The 18415-nt window shown below is 34.1% G+C and overlaps 1 protein-coding gene across 1 annotated transcript in view; it reads right to left on the bottom strand.

Annotated features, from left to right (window-relative positions):
- Positions 1–18415, bottom strand: part of LOC145683627 (uncharacterized) — a 497638-nt gene that overhangs the window by 368372 nt on the left and 110851 nt on the right. Inside the window, exons 28-30 of the mRNA XM_081754963.1 lie at positions 18018–18059; positions 15400–15444; positions 4176–4202 (exon numbers count right to left, since the gene is read on the bottom strand). Coding sequence (XP_081611089.1) covers positions 4176–4202; positions 15400–15444; positions 18018–18059 — 114 coding nt within the window. The remainder of the gene's footprint in view (positions 1–4175; positions 4203–15399; positions 15445–18017; positions 18060–18415) is intronic.

Genomic DNA, 18415 nt, shown 5'->3' with positions numbered 1-18415 from the left:
ACGGAAGAAACAAAATGTGCCAGCGTCGGACGTGGTAGTTATCTTTATGCCAGCTTTACTTTTGCTCTGTTGCTGAAACAAAGGCTTACAAACTGCTTATCGTTATAAACAGACTAGGTTTCAAAAGATGTTTTCCTTTGCTTGTTTCGAATTAAGCTCGGACAACACGGAACCTCGGTTAATTGAAATTCGGGTAATCTTGAATCCACTGTATGTAATATTAATATAGGTTTTAAAGTTTTTACAGTAAACGCTACAGTATGTTTATAATTCTTTAACAAATTAGATGTAGCAATTTTATTCTGTAACTAGCAGAAGGTTTAAAATTCGTGCTTATGCAAATGTAGTTTTTTTCTACCGTGTCGTACTTGTAATAACAAAATTACTAATAATTAAAGTCAATTATGAATATTTTAGCTAAGGAGAAAATAACAGCAGATAAATACTAACACTTTCTTTAAAACGATTACTATAAAGTTTTAGAAAGGTAGGTATACTATCAGTTTACTATGGTGAATAAAATGTAACGCTTGTTCATTGTTTCGTAATAATCTTTATACAGAACTTTAGGTATAAAGCATAATTACTAAATGAAAATATTATGTAACAGTATTAGTAAAAATATATTAAAAAGAGAAATAATAATTGCATAGTAGTAGAAATTTAGATTGTCAACTTTAACAGAAACAAACAAATCTAGAAAATGAGAAAATCATCAGATTCACATGAAAATGTCTTATATTAGTAATTCTTTCAACGCGGTAAGAATACGTTTTCTCACTACTCTTATGCTACAGGTTATGCAAATATAGTAGTCACATTAGTTTTGTAATAAATATACAAACGTTTCATACTTGTTGCTAGAACACTCAAAATTCGGTTAGACAGTGATGTAAATTCACTGTAACTCGGAAAACGTAAACACTATAATAATAAGTTTTTGTACAGAGATATATTGCTTATTTGATCCTATGCGGGGACGGATAGGCATCAGTAGGGGGGGCTCGGGCGCTTTTTCCCACAATGGCCTTTAGCGTCTCAATGTCACAGATCAAGTTGCACAGTTTTCTTCTACAGTAAGCTAATAATGTGAACAATTAAAACATTATATACTCTTATCAGCATATCATTCTAAATTGTTCAAAGTATTACACGAAGTTTAAGGAATATGAATACTATATTACAAAATTAGCAGATATTTTAGTATACTACTTTTTCTTGCTACAAAGCCGATCACCTTTTCATTTGAAACATTCTCTAACAAGTAGTTTTCAATACAATACACGAAACGAAGAAGAAGAAATGAAATGATGCACGTATCTGTCAAGTGATCGAGACTTAGTCTGACCATGGACCTTCAGTAATACAGGCACATGCTTGCACACAGCAGTCATAGCTCGTCCAATGTGGAAGAGAAATCGAAGTAGCTGAGCAGCTTGTGATTATGTATGACTTTAAAGTGGGCCTGCTATTTACCGCATCAATTCACCGCATACGCCAGGCACTTGGGGAGAACGCCGTGAGCGAACGCACCACCAGGCATTGGCTATAGAAACTCTGTACGGGAGATGTAAGCCTTTTGGATGAACTCCGCAGTAGACAGCCACATGTGTTGCATAACGAAACCCTGAATGCAGACATGGAGGAGGACAGTATTCTAGCATGTGACGAATTTGCAGATAGGTTCCATGTTTCCACTGAAACAGTCAGTGACAGCTACATGGGATAGGGAAGTCACACAAGTTAAGCAAGTAGGTATCCCACACATTGCCGGCAGCCAAGAAGGAACAACGAGTGACTTCCTGTTTGTCCTTGCTCTCTGTACACCTGAACACACCCATCTTTAATCGTTTCCTCACTGGTGATGAAACTGGGTCCTCTATGTCACTCTCAAATGTACAAAACATTGCTTGTCGCCACGTAAATCTGTTCTTCACATCTGAAGACCAGTTGAGCACTCACGAAAAGTTGTACTCTCTGTACGGGGAATTGTCGGAAAATAGTGCATTACGAGGTCATTTCAAATGTCAGATCATCAGTGATGACATCTTCTCTCATTAGTTGCGAAGAGTGCACCGTGCATTGAGGCACAAGAAGCCGGCCTTGGTGAATCACAAGATGTGCTGTTTCTGCGCAACAATTCCAAGCCACATGTGGTAAAGAGGTCCCTGGAGACCCTTCATCAAATTGTTTGGGAGGCATTGTAACATACATCATATCCACCGAAACATGTGCCAACAGATTACCACCTGTTTCATTCCTCCGATAACCACCTCCGTGGGAGATTTATTGCAAATAAAGTAGACCTGCGGAACACACTCAGTGACTTCTTTGCATCTACGACTCCCACATTTTATTACCAGGATATTGTGCAGCTGCAGAGACATTGACAAAGGCTGTTGGATGCTAATGGAGATTACTTTGAAACCCAAAGGTTCGTACTGACTACTGTATTGTTGTTTATCACTGCTCTAAAATGGCAAATACTTACTTTACCTGCTTTCGTTATCCTGTTTGGTTACTTTGTTATTGGTTACCTTGTAATATACATCTCTATGGTCGATTGAGTAGTTTTTCAGACAGTATATAGCAAGCTCGCATTTAAAGTCGTGTGAGGATGCCATTTTTAAGAAAAGATAAGCACAAGGAGTCGGCATTGGTATATATCTCAAGAAAATAGAGGGAAAGTCGGAATAAATGCCTCACAGAACACGGCATCACATAATATCATGAACGAGAATGCAGAAAAAAATCCATTCATGAGATATGATTGGGAAAGAACATACAGGCCATCCTATGGAAACGATAAAATCATTGGTTCATTGTATGTACTCGGGTATGAAGAAATCAAGATTTCTGGAATAATTTTCAAAATAACCTAATCCTAATTTCAAATTCAAAATAAAATATAATAAGTTATGCTTACACAGAGACGTTGGAAGTGTTTGTGTCTACGATCGGGATAGAGGAGACTAATTAAACTTTCAGAAAACCGGAAATTCAACCGGTTTTGTACGTATGCGCCTCACTTGAAACAAAAATATTTCTTAGTTTTCACTGCACCGATTTTCTGGATTTAAATCTTGTTACGTTCAGGTCGAAATTTTCTTTTATATACTGTATCTAGGGGCGCTTGTGAAAGGGGGCCGGTAGCTCAGTGGCCCTATCCGCCCCTGATTCTATGTTAATGTCACTCAATATATAACGAAATCGCATCGCTGTGCTCAGTTACCGATCTTTCAGTGACACAAATGCACTGCACAAATGACGTTCGTGACTCACTGTAAAAACCAGTGTGACGTAATAAAATCTTGTGTAGTTTATTACAATATGTTTCCATATACCCAATGAATTTGATGTAATCGTAGAGCTCTTTTGTCCGAATGAGCCTTCAGCCGACATGTAACACGATGTAATGGTTCTATAAAATAATTATCAAAATATCTCCAAACATTTTTCTTGCTAAAGATTAGATTATTATCAGACGTTTTGCCTAATTAAAATGAACTCTGTTGTCAACATCATTGAAATCCAGCAGGTAAAATTTTTATGTGTTTAGCTGGATTAGCATTAATATGCATCATTTTGTCCTACATGTGTGGTCCATTATCCGCTTTATGGTAATATTTTAAAGTTTGAAGTTGTCCATCAAAGGTTATTCCTTGTGGTTAATCATATGCTCCTAATGCTGTAATTCCCACCTAAAAATAAGAAAATGTCAACACGTGGTTCTTTTTTTTTGTTATGTTGTAAAAAAATCTTTAATAAAATACTGCAATTTCATAGGACATTCATAGGCAATTTCATAGAATTATCCCGGAGCTTATGGATAAATTTTATAATTTTAAATTATCTTAGTAGGATGTTGTGTTGGTTATACATCTTATTTTACTTTGAATAACAGGATATAAGACACATGTGTACGTTAGATGTTTGAATGTTTCTACCTGCAAATTTTGTTACTGCCGTACTTACTGTTAGCGAGATACAGTTAATTATGAATTAATATTTTAATTAACATTTCTAATAGATGGGTACTACCTCATCAGGATCTAGTACAGAATTACTTAATTTTCGCTTTACTAATCTTTGTGTAGTATAACTATGTTGTAAAATAGGATACACTTTTCGGCACGAAATAGTAGATACTATTAGATGATTGGTAATCGCATTACCTTTAGTTTCCGTCGAATTCTTTTTACCTGAAATAAAGCGTGTTAAGAAATTTTAGTAAATATTTTCTATAATGTACAAATATATACTTAATTAATAATGAAATGTTAACTTGTGTATGGCAATTATTTTACTACACTTTATTGCTATAAGCAATGCGAAAATATTTTGTCTGTTAGTTATAAAAATGTTTAGAAGAGACATATGTAAAATAGTATTATTTGTTGTGTTTGGTAGCACTCTCATATAGATAAATGTACTGTTTTAATATCTACAATGTAACATGCCGAGATATTTTGCCATGTAAGATGAGACTATCGTTAGTTGATTTAAGTATTTTTTATTAAACTTATTGTCAAAAATTGTAAGGTTTTGCTATTAAACATCATTATCTACCCCATCATTTCAAAGATTCAACTTGTTTTGCATAAGGTATCGTAACTTAAAAGTGGCTTCCGTGAGAATTAAGTCTATAAACTTCAAGGTATATAGCTAAAAATATTATTCACAGTAAATTCAATCGACTTTGACTACACGAAATGTCTGAGAACAAAAAAGCAATTTCCAACAGAGAGGCTAAGGTAAGGTACGAAATGTTCAGCCCGTTCAGTCCTTTAGTGTGTTCAAATACTGCATTAGGTCAAATTCTTTTCTTATTACTTGTAGGTAACCTAACCCATAGATTCAGAATATTTCCTTGAATAATTGGGTGGGCCGAATTTAAACTTTTTTCGAAAATCGGTTTGGCGAAGCGGTTAAAGAGTGTTTTTGGTGGGCAAAATGTGTCGGATTTTTTTTTTCAGAATTTTAGTAAACACCTTCATGTGCCGCATCCAGGTTTTATGGAAAATGTTTACAACCCGCACTACAGGTACCATATTTCACGATTTGGGCTGTGCAAAACATATATATTCCCGTTTCTTAAGATTCAGACTTAGGGGCAGCTCGAACTATAAATAATTCGCCTTCCCAAAGCGCACTTGCGTACAGTTATTCGCTTAAATTGGCCGAACGTCATCGCTTAAAGTAAGAAGGTTGCGTTTTTTACTTGTATGTACAAAAATGATTTTTTGTTTAACCTAAGAGTAGAGTTTATTTACTTATTTATTTACTTTTTTGCTGTAACGCAATTCATTATCTACATACTCAGTCATTTATTCCTTGGCCAAAATAACCCGGAACTCAAAATTAGGAGGTGACAGCACTTCGAGTTCAACCCACTTTTAGTTCCGCCCTTAAGCTCTGTCTAATTTTTTTGCCATGGACTTACTTGCTTTCGTCCTCACATACTTGCTCTACTTTTCTAGATGACATTGTATTATATCCATCCGAATGTTGGCATCTGCTCGCAAGAAAGCAAGCCACATCGTATGAATCCATCCCGACTGGCCGCCCCACTCATGGATTGAGAAGCTAGTCACCAAACAAAACACTCGCTTAACTGCTTTGGTATCGTACACAATTATTTATTCTCCGAACATTGCAGCTAACTATTTGTTTTCAATCTAGTCGTCGGAGAGCATCTTGGTGAGCGGAGGTTCTGTTGGGGACAAGGACACCCACTCCACCATGTCGTAGTAATACTTCGCGTCAAAATGTATTTTTATTAACTGCGAATTATTGGAAAATACAGAGAATACTATCTGCTTATGTTCCGTAGGTCGAAATTTGGCTAGTCCTCCCAAATTCCATAAATGCTGCGGTCCTTCACACCATGATGGATTTGATGAATTGCAAACCAGACCCGGGGGTGCACCATAACGATATATTTTACAAGACACACGAACTTTGCGTAAGGTCTCGCTGTGCTAATGTACAAACAAAGAATGAGATATGTCGTGGTGAGCCAACTCGACTGGACCACTGGACTGGGTTTCTTGTTCGCCAAGTTTGAAAAACAGTTTCCAGAGTGAATTGTTCAGCACATTACTAGTTAATATTGTTGGTCCACACTGTGATCTTCAACTTTTGCAAATTCATGTAACCAGTCAAGATTTATTGCTTGGTATTTTACGAAGAGTGGTTCCTCACACTTGTCGAGTTTTATTCGAATGTGTCCGGAAAGTGCTTTTGGACTCCATTCTCCTCCGTCGAGACATCTTATTAGGTAATGAAATGCTAGTTCATTTCCGTGAAGAAGACAGATTGTTCATTAAAGTTCTGTAATTCGTTTCTTTTAATGCAATGTAGAGCTCCCTCAAATCTTTCCGTGTTGATTGTTGTACCGTCATAGCTAGCTGCTGCCAACGTAGACCAGGTCCGTTGTCATCCAGGAATTCGTACACAGACGCAGCGATATCTTATCCACTACCAGACCTCGGCACGTCGTGGCACAAATATGTTGAACCTTGTTCTTCCACTATTGTTAAGTGATCTTTATTGATTTGCCGTCAATGCCAATCTTTTACTATTTTCGCTTGCGTTAGAGACTGGTGTTTTCTTCCATTGAAGAATACTCTTCAAACAGATTTTCCGGCTATGTTGTTACTTTCTTAAAAAGCTGCTCTGAATTTTCTCTTTTCCCTGCTGGTCTAATTTTTATTAATAACCAGGTCTTTGCACTCCGTTTAAATGTCTCCTGCATCTTCAAGTCCTGCACTAGCTAATAGTGAAACTGTCTGGAGAAGAAAGTATTGCGTTTCTATGCCATACCTAAGCAGTAGAGTGAATGTTGCCTTTGGTGAGGCATGCATCTCAATCCGCGTGTGAACGGACAAGTCGCGACGGATTCATAAGTGGTACCGTGATTTCTAGGAATGAAATGCCAACATTCGGATCGAGAAAAAGACTATATCATCTAGAAAAGTAAAGCAAGTAAGCGAGGATGCAAGCAATAATGATATGGCAGAAAATTAAACCAGGCGGGAGGGAGGAATTAAAGGTAGGTGGAACTCGAAGTGCAGTCACCTCGTCTTGGTGAGTTCTGGGTTATTTGGACCAAAGAACAAATGATCAAGAATAGATAATGAATTGCATTATAGCAATAAATAAGTAAATAAATAAATAAACTCTTAGACTAAACAAAATAAATGATTTTTTTGTATATACAAATAAAAAACGCAACCGTCTTGCTTTAAGCTTAGAAATTTGGCCACTTTAAGCAAAGAACTGTACATAAGTAGGCTTGGGAAGGTGGATTACGTATAGTTCAAGCTGACCCTAAGCCTGAATCCACAAAACGGGAATATATATATATATATATATATATATATATATATATATATATATATATATATATATATATATATATATATATATATATATATATATTAGACTGTCAAAAACTTGAAATATGGTACCGCGTAGTGCGGGTTCCATACATTTTCCATAAAAACTCGATAGGACATATGAAGGCTTTGAGTAAAAATTCTGAAAAAAATCTGGTACACTTTGCCTACTAAAAGACACCTTCTAAGCGTTTCGACGAACAGATTTTCGAAAAAAGTTGAAATTCGGTCCACCCTATTGAATAATCATCTATTTATTCTTCTGTTTTCAAATTCTATTAGAAAAAGCATTATGAGGATTGGAAATGTAAAATTTCGTAGCTGAAATCAGTGTGAATGTAAATTCGGTATTCTTACTAGCTTCCTGAGCTCGATAGACTGTGTGTCAATTCTAGATAGGAATTAATATTCAGATCCCAGATTTTATTGTGGATCCTCGTTCCATATAGTCTAGCTTCTTAATGGAACGCGAAACTCTACTTAACCAGTTATTATTCTCTGATTTGTAACATCAAAATGTTCCGCAAGGTTTCTGTAACGAATAAAATAGTTTTTATTCTGTTTGACATTTGACTTCAAAACAGACAATGTGTAACGTTTGTGGGACGAGTGAATAAGTAAGTTCATATGTTGTTCGTAGTTATTGTAATTATTTCTTGTATACTGGTACTTACTAAATATAACTGAAACTTTAGTACTATTTTGTGTTCCATATTAAATAATCTACTTTTTGAAAAGTACTGGAATCTGGCATTAATTTCCCATTAGTTAGTCAATCAGTCAGCTTATCACAGTTACTAATTTGACACACGGCCTTCGAGAAAGTAATGGAATGTGACGTAGAACCGAAACGGCATACGATCGAAACTTCGGCTTGGAAATCTGTTTCGGCCCTATGCCTTTTCTCTCTTAAAAAGCTACTCTGACATAATCTAACTTCTAATCTTGCACCTAAAATATCTATATTTTCTCTTTAATATATGCTGCTATAAATTATCAACTCCTGTCGATCCTATGCCGGGACGGATTATATACATACACTGCGTACGATCAAAACGGCATGCTATCATTGGCACTGCGCAGGGTCCAGTAGAAGAAATATTTATTTACTAGGAAAGCAACTGGAGCTCTATTAATTTATTTTTAAATATAAGGTTCATATTTCATTCACAAAATTTGAATAATTTTGAACGATGAAATAACCATAGTGATAAATGGTAGTGTATGCAAGATATAATTTCAATTAGATTTATTCATATTATAGTTATTATTAGTAATAATAATAATAATAATAATAATAATAATAATAATAATAATAATAATAATAATAATAATAATAATAATATACATCATCATTGAGGTGCTTGGGAGACCAGAATGAAGATGTTAATTCTCTTCGTCCACTCACGGCTGCTAATATTCCAGACCACTAATAAGCAAGTATTAATATTAACAATATCCATTGTAAAATCACCTTCTAATCCCCCGAGAGCTTAGATATTAGTTTGTGGCTATGGAACAACAATCGTCACACACACCGCATCCCTTGCTCTCTTTCTACAATAATATGCACAAAATGTGATAATAAGAATTAAATTATTAAAGTGCATGATGACACATTCTTTTAGGTGTTTTAGTGTTAATACGTACATAGGTATTTTAGTAAATAATTTATCCAAATTTAGACTCTATGCAACATTGAGGTGTTCAGAGTTGCAAATCAAATATTATGCCTCTATAATATAGTGAGATTGTCGACGATATGTAGCGCTCGCAAAAGTGTACCTGAGTAGCAAGACAATGTTGAATTGGATTTCATAATCTTTGTTCCAAGGAGTACATTGTCAACAGATACCTCCTGATCTTTCTAAGTGTTCAAGTGCCAGCATTAAAGATTGATACAAGGTTTCTAGTAATGTTTCCTTTGATGTTTGTCGAAACTTATGCGACATTTTACGAATTATAAAGTGTTTTTCATGAAATATATGTTTTAGTATCATCTGAATTTTGCAAGTATGAAACTATAGTTTATAATATAAAGTGTATTTAAAAAGTACAGAAATGTCAGCTCATTAAATCAAGGAAGCTCAAGTGGGCAGACCACGTAGTGTGGATGGAAGAGAGTAGTAACGCTTTCAAAGTCTTAACTGGAATAACATGTCGTCTGGATGGAAGACAGTAGTAACGCTTTCAAAGTCTTAACTGGAATATCATGTCATCTGGATGGAAGACAGTAGTAACGCTTTCAAAGTCTTAACTGGAATATCATGTCGTCTGGATGGAAGAGAGTAGTAACGCTTTCAAAGTCTTAACTGGAATATCATGTCGTCTGGATGGAAGAGAGTAGTAACGATTTCTAAGTCGATGGCCATTACTTTGAGGGCTACGATGAAAAGACGATAGTGTTGTGGCAAATAAATTTTTCACGTAAATATGAGATGTACCCTGTATTTCGGAGGTATAATTTATTATTTTGCAACTGTTCTGTGCCTACAGAGAAAAGTACAAACTTGGGCAAAGAACGAAAATATCTTATTTCTAGAAACAGACTATCAAATTAGGAAGGGGTTCATTTTAAAAATTCGATTCGTACGTAATGCGTTTACAATGCTGCCATAACATTAGTTGAGATTGGAAAAAATAGTGATATGCATGATTTACTATGAATGGCGTGGTGAAAACATAATAAGCTTATAAGGTAATTGTTCTAGCAGAGGTATGTATATAGTAAGTAATTTATTCTCCACAAACATTTCGTCCTGGTAGGACTAGAGATGTGGGTCGGGTAAATATCCAGTGGGTAGGTAAATAAAAAATTGGTATTTACCCGGGTATAACCAGAAACAAAAGTCAAATAGAGTTTGATTACTCAATGAATCAGATCTTACTAAATAGATTAAATTCAGTCAAAGATCTTGGAGTTATATTTGATACGAAACTGACATTTAATAACCATGTAGAGAACATAGTTAACGAATCTCTCAAGATGTTAGGGTTCATAATTAGAACTGAAAAGGAATTTAACAATAGTACTACACTAACAAAAATGTATTATGCCTATGTGCGATCAAAACTGGAATATGCTGCTGTGATCTGGAACCCATCACAACAGCAATACAGACACCAAGTGGAAAAGGTCCAATCTAAATTTATCAAATACTTGATGTACAAGACAACTGGAACCTATCCATATTATGAAAATTATCTAACATTAATAGACAACTTCTGTATCCCTACACTTGAGCAAAGGCGAAATGTGACAGATTTGATTTTTCTCCATAAAATAGTCCATAACGAATTTAATTGTACGGATCTCATATCAACATTAAATTTTCATGTCCCGACACTTAAAACTCGTGCTAATAACTCTGGTCTGTTTTATTGCAAAAAAGCAAGGACCAACGTATTATTGAAATCACCAATTTGGAGAATGTGTTCTACTTACAACAAAATATGTATCGAACACAAAGAAATTGACATCTGCAATATGAACTCTAGGTTTAAGAAAACTATTGTAAATGTATTATGTAATACACCAACACTATAATTGGGCTTATGCCTGTTGTGTTGATGGCAAATAAATAAATAAATAAATAAATAAGTATTTACCCCTTTTGTATTTACCTACCCAAAAAATGGGTATTTTACCAAAGTTCAATTATTATGAAGTTTTAAGAATTGTTAACCGTACCGGTGACGTTTTTCTGTATTTTGGAGTCTCTCGAGCGTGATGTTTCGTTCATTCACTATAAATATGCAAAATAATAACCAATTGACCCCGTTCAGGTGCGGTGCGGGTTTGAAGGCAATTTTAACCATGGCGCACCAGCGGTACACTTTTGGACATCATAGGTTATTCTAGGTTAAAGCGATATCTAAAACCTACTTTTTAAAAATATTTTTTCTCGAAGAACTTCATAGGTAAAGATATCACAATATTGAATCGAATGTTTTGAAAGGGAGAGATGGTGGGGGTGAGTTGTTACATTTTTCAGGCGAAGTCCTCGTGTACACCTATACGTACATCAAAGTTTGATCAACGTCGATCAAGCCAATTTTGAGAAATAATTCACATCACATTTCCGATTTTACGTCTTCGCTCACGAACAAATCAGATTGAGAATCAGAATCAGAGTTGAAACTTGAGGGATTAATCTTTCCTCGGGGTACCTACATTACCACCCACTTGCCTCTCAAGATTTATATGGGGCTATTTTAGTATACTTATGCGTCTATGCCCTTTCTTCACCAAGGTGTGAACGGCTTTTAAACTTGGATTAGTTTTACACCAAGACTTAAAAAAAATCTTAGTATGACTTCAAGCCTAAGGTTGTCCAAACATAGAAATCGTACATAAACCCTCTTTGTTGAATCTTTGGGAGACAGCCCCAATTTTAAATGTAAAGTCTGCAATAGGCCATCAATTTTCAAGAACCCTTTCAAGTTATTGTGTATTTTCATTTGAGAGCAGATGTTTTGAGAGTACTTCAATCCAATAGTTTTTCCTGAAACGTGCAATTTTGAAATTTTGAAGTTCTCAGAAATGTTTCACAGAAAACAACTCAGACACCCGACACATAAATAAAAGATAAAAGAAAGCTGGATTATGTATCTAAAGCATGACATATCAGAGGCTATATCTAGTTGAATAAAGACAACCAAAATTATCAAAATCTTTCCAAGAACATTGTGGACTTCAAGTTAATCATGAAAAAAGTGTGCCCTATGTCTACTAGTTTCGAACTTAAAAGGACATTTTAGAGTAGTTTTATCATGAAAGGAGAAAATGAGTTCGATATATTTGATGTAGTCGCATTTATTATATGAAAATATGCGGAAATAAAAAAAACATTACATCAATTTCGATCAAATGTACAGGTTTTCCTTAACTTTTATGTCTTCTTAGGTTCAACGTTACTATTTAGGATTTTTGATAGAATTTTAATATAGACGTTTCTTAAAACAAATAACGAAGTATGGAACGTTAATGAAGTCTTACGAGAAGTATATTACAGGAAGTGTTGAACGAAAGCCTTGTCAACGCGATCTCGTTAGTGGGTGTCCCCTGTCACTTGTTGGTCACCCTTTGTGGATTGAATTTTTTTAAAGAAAATTCATCCTTCGTATCGCCTGGTTACGAGTTACTTGGATGCTCAATACAATGAAATGCAAGGGGAAATTAAAATGAAGTTAGAGGAATTCTCCAAATCTAGATTTACAGTGTGATGGGTGGAGTAACTTGAGAAATGAATCTATCAGTTATTTCGTCATTTCAAAGTCTGAACCTGTTTTTGTTTATTTCACGTTGTCGAAAGATGCACATTACTTGTCTCAAGAGATCATGAATGTTCTGTAAACAATATAACCCTAAAAAAATTTAGTAATCATAGGAGACAACGCGTGAGAGCAGCTTTTATATTAATAAAACAGAAGTATTCTAATATAGTATCTTTGAGTTGTCTTGCTCATCTCCATTTGCTTTGTTCTGACATCCTCGGATGTCCATCGGATGATATCCTCGGATGTCCCAGTAAAGACATTACTGGGAAGTGCAACTGATGTTGTTAATACAAACATAGACATCACTTCCAAGCACTATTTACACAAATCTCAAAGGAAAGAAGGGTTACAATTTCGTTAAAGTCGCTTGGAAAAACAAGATGGGGAAGCCATTTACACTGCCTCCAAAGTTTCTTGTCAATAAAACTGGGCTTCAGACGCTCGCTGTGATTGAGGAATTGCCATTACCTTTAGAAATCAAGAAAATACCTCTTGATAATGTATTCTGGGTTTGTATTGAAAAACTTGCAGCCATTTTGAAACCTATAGTGGGTTTGATTACTAGCTTCGAGTAAAATAAGCCTCATATAGACATTGTGTATTCAAAATTCCAGAGAATTCATCAAACTCGGACAGAACAGTTACCATCGTCAATCGTTTCAAAAACAGAACAGTCAATAATTGAAAAATTTAAAGAATGAAGTGAATTCGGCTTGGGTCCAATTCATCTGGCTGCATATCTCCTCAATTCCACTTTTCAGGGCTGCAAATGGACAGCTGAATAATTGCTTAATGAATAAATTTCATTTGTGAAGTTTGAAAACAAATGGAATTGAATTCTGCTTACTGAGAGCACATTTGACTGACTACAGGGACAAGGAAGGAATATGGGCAAGGAAGCTTTTGTGGGACGGACTGGAACAAATGAGCTCACTACTTTGGTGGAGAGGGTTTCGAGACATCACTAAATTAGTTGATGTTACCATTAGAATCCTTAATGCTCCGGTTACATCTGCTGCCACAGAAAGAACTTTCTCTACATTTGCTTGGACCATAGTAAAACAATAAATTGTTTATCATCGGAAAGGGCAGGGAAACTAAAATATCTTTCATGTAACTGGAAGCTTTTAAATAAGAAATTACGTGAAGTTTCACAGATGACACTCTCAGAACCATGATCTAGAAGGAAGAAGTCACCAGCTGTTGGCATGGAACAGAACAAAATACCAGAGACATTGGAAAAGGATACAGAAGAAATGAGTGACATAGAAGAACGTAAAGGAACGATTGATACTGATGTTGATACTGAAGAAATGTGTGATGATTCCGAATCTGAACTTACGGTTGATACTGAGTAGAACAGTAAAACTTGTGATCGTGTTATTTACAATGCACCAAATATGATAGGGGTTAACTGTTGTTCTATATTGAATAATTTAAGGTATAAATATTACCTTCACTTAGTTACTATACAACTTAACGTTTTTTTATCCATTAGTATTTTAAATATGCTATTCCAATAAATACTTTCACAAAGCATTATCGATTGTGTTAAACTCCATTTAGTGAACACTTCTAAAAATCAGGAATTAGTTACTTACGAATTAGTGTCTTACGAAGTGTTATTTCTTATTTTATGGATCATTTTCTTTCAACGGCATATTTAGTAAATAATTTGATCGAACAATTTATTAAATTCAGTTACTTTGATTATTCTGCAACTTTCGTAATTATATAATTACTTCTACAGAATGGCAAATTAGTAAATGTGTAATTTCTTTAGTTTCTGAATATTTTCTAGGTTATTACTTACTAAAGTCGAGTTTCTGTACTTATAACTATATCCACAACTTAGATGTTACAGCAGATAGTTTCTCAATCAGATTTAATTTGTTAATTCAGTAAACCAGGAGTAAAATATAAGAAACTTTTTTTTGCTTAATTGACAATTCAGTACATCTCATTGCCTAATAGATAAAATACCAAAAATAACATTATTTTGCGTGAAAAAAAAGTAATCAGCTGTATTTGGAATATCAGTTCAGTTTTTTTTTAATTATTAAAGAAGTTGTTTTTCATCAGTACTATTCACATTTTTCAGGTGATGTAAACTTTAGATCCTTATAATAGGAAAGTAATTATTAATAATTCATTTTCTGCAATTAATGAATTTGGTAAACCTAAAGAAAAAGTGGTTGTTCATTTTAGTTATAGAGATCCTACTGTTACTGAAATAGTTTAGTAAGTGTGCTCATCGGTGATTTGAAAACTGGAGAAGGTATTGGAAATAAAAGAAAATGTGCCAGATCGAGAGAAATGAAGAAAGCAATTTCATCAAACGCGAACCTAAGGAATAACTTAAATTTCGTGTTATTAATACCAGAAGCTGCTGGCAGAAAAATACTTACTAATAGTGTATGATTAGTTTGGTGACAACTGACTTCACTTTCTTTCGTCATCGTCATGTTCTATCATAAATTTTATATTTTCGTGGTGGTTTGTTCACTATCAAATTCTATACCGTGCAACTGATTGGACGCCTAAGGGGCACACTAAGGTAAGAATTTACAGGGTAGAATGGACAATTATTTTCCGCCAAGGATAATAGTAGGAAATTTATTGGTTAGTTTTATACTATACACCATGGTTCATTAAGGAATACCAGTGTTGGAATAAAACTTGATATAATTTAGTAATTACAATGTTATTCTCTACTTACCCTCTTTTTCGGTCTCAGTGCTATTTGTTGTATTTCCTCCTTCTTCTGAAATGTATAATTTTATTTTACTTATCATATAAACATTATCAATTTTAGTAGAATACTATAGGAAACTGAGCAACGTTATTAATAATAATCACAAAATCGTATCATTAAATCTATTGGTTTACGACCAACGTAATTAACAGTAATATTGTATTTCTTCTTGACGGGTATCTCCCAGCAAAGCTGACAATTGACAAAATGCTAAAGTGTGGTCAGTCAGTAGCTCATATTTGAAAAATGAGATTGTTGTACACAGAACTATATAGGTTATGCGGATTCAAAATGGTATAATATTTGAAGAGTAAAGGATATAATATTCAATTAGATTAAATCACAAATGATTTTATAATTTAGGAGATGGTACATGTTAGTATTTAAGAAATAGTAAATAGATAAAAAAGATAGTAGTATACACATTTTTTTTAAGAACGAAATTGATATTACGGGCAAAGAATAGCGGGAGGAAAGGGTGATCCAATTTCCATTATATTTCAGACACCGTTATCACCTTGTTTGAACAAGGTATTTGATCAAATTGACATCTGAATAGGGAAATGGTTCCACAATCTATGCAAAAAGAAGAGTATTTGAAGTATCCTTTAAACCATGAAAATGAAACTGCTAATAAAATGAAACTGAAATGTGTATATAAACTGCTAATAAAAATATTCGAAGAAGTGCCCTTGCATGTTTCTTTTAAGATATTCGTAGTAAAATGAAATTAAATAAAATATTTTAGTACGTCCCAGGAGTGCGCCAATTAGGCTAAGGGAATGCGATCGATTAACCCTTTAATGGGCAAATATTGATAGCATTACAATTAAAATATTTAGTTTGCTTTTATGGTTGAACATGTCCACCTGATGATAATTTCCTGTAATTCGGTTACAAAATACAGGATGTTTGTGTGTAGCTACTGATCAGCATTGTCCTATTACGGTAAAATATCTTAAGAATAATCTTAAGTAATTGCCAACAGTTTCGTTGAAATATCTTCCTACAGAGCAATAAACCACAAATAAAAAATAAAAAAAAAACTTACGCGGAACGTAGGAAATAAAGCTTCTACAATACTAAATTTGACTGTCCCCTGTTGATGAAGATTAGAAGTATGTAAAGAAGCAACCCGAAAATCATGTACATGAATATTGTATGAAAGCAATAATGCAAAGTAAATTATCACTGAAGTTATAATTCGTGCAGATATCGTAATAAAATGCGATGTTTCTTGAGAGAAACACTGCCCATTAAAAAGTTAAGGCAAGTGTATGATGAAAACTTGTGGTACAAAATTGTGGGGGAAACGGAAATACACTTAGAGAACCCAGGGAAACATAGTTATATGCGTATAGGTTAGGCTATTTATCTCTATCCATCTTCTTAATTTTTTCACTAATGAACTCAAATCTCAATGTTGTGCAGTTGTTTGATATAGTCTACAATTTTCCAATATATTGTATCTACGTACAATTCTACATTATATTCTACAGTTTTACTATACCTATAACAATTTTCATATAAAAATATACGTTTTCTTGAACCTAAGTGGTACCTGCATGTTTAATCATGACCTGATCCCAATGAATGAAGATGCAAGCTATTAAGAAATTCCTGCAGTTTTTTATCAATCTATTTAAAACTATTGTATTTTCTTTTCTACTTATAATTCTACTAGTTTATTTTTCCTAAGCATCTATAAATATAACCGAAGTAGTTATATTCGCTTTGGACTACCCTAATGTTTCCTTGTTCCATAAGATTGATATCCAGTTTTGCTTGTCCTAAATACTGAATATCATATCTTATATTTGTAGTGACTGACCCTTGACGCTCCCTCTTAAGTCTACTAGAGAGTATGAGTTGAGCAAAATGTGTCTTGAAAACAACTTCACATTGAAAATAAATAAGTCACGGTGCAGATTCGTTTTAAAATTTGAAAATGAAATCTACCAAAAATGCAACTATTATATTAAACTCTTACGTTGTATGTCTTTTACATTTAAACTACTCTTGCAGAGCTTTTCTGGTTTATTTCTAGAAAAAATACTGCCAAAAATGTGAACTATATTTTGCTTGTTATGAATGGCATGGGCAGGTTACCTCTATCAGATGCACTTGTGAAGTGATAACTTACTTTTCTTTCATAAAAGTGTAATCTCATATTCTCTTTCTAACACGTTGACTGGCATGAGCATCATATGTGGTACTCACCTTATTTTTCTGTGGGGCCATGAGCACCATATATGATGCTCATCCTTGAAACCACAAATTACCTACAAAGTCAGCTCTTGAGCATCATATATTATGCTCATTGTCACAAATTACTGTGAGACCATGAGCATGACATATTGTGCTCGACTCCATTGGTACATTTTCGGGTGAAACAAAATATCCCGACAAACATGTGACATGGCTTTCCATAATCGAGCCAAAGATAAGAAGAAATTTATGGTCCTAGGGAAAGTACTCTCAAATCACCTTGGCAGTTAACCTGTTAACAGCTATAGCAGTTATACAGTCTTACAATATATTTTGATTGACACATGTAATATTGTAGCTTTCTGTCTACTTACCAGCCTCTTCAGGTTTTGTTTCATTTGTTGCATTACCTCCATTTGCTGAAACAGAGTTCAATTATTTCATGTTATATGTGATATATTTTTTTAAAACGGAGACAACAATGAAGTTACACATACAAATCACAATTTTATAGATAACAAGTTCACGTACCAATCAACAATCATCAAATTATTCTATTAACATTATTCATTTCCAATTGAAACATCAAACATTACCATTTTATTCTGTTTCCTTCAATATTGTGCCTTGAATCTAATAATGAGATATAAATGCTATACATTAAGCACTACCGCTACATGGTAAAGTTAAAAATTTATTTAATCCAAATAATATACTGTATATTAAAACCAAGTTTCTTATCATAGATTGTTTATATATATATATATATATA

Source organism: Thermobia domestica, chromosome 4, assembly GCF_964235325.1.
Source record: "Thermobia domestica chromosome 4, izTheDome1.hap1.1, whole genome shotgun sequence".
In the NCBI taxonomy this organism is placed as follows: Eukaryota; Metazoa; Arthropoda; class Insecta; order Zygentoma; family Lepismatidae; genus Thermobia; species Thermobia domestica.
The sequence above is the reverse complement of the archived record's forward strand: the minus strand, read 5'-3'. Positions and strand labels throughout refer to the sequence as shown.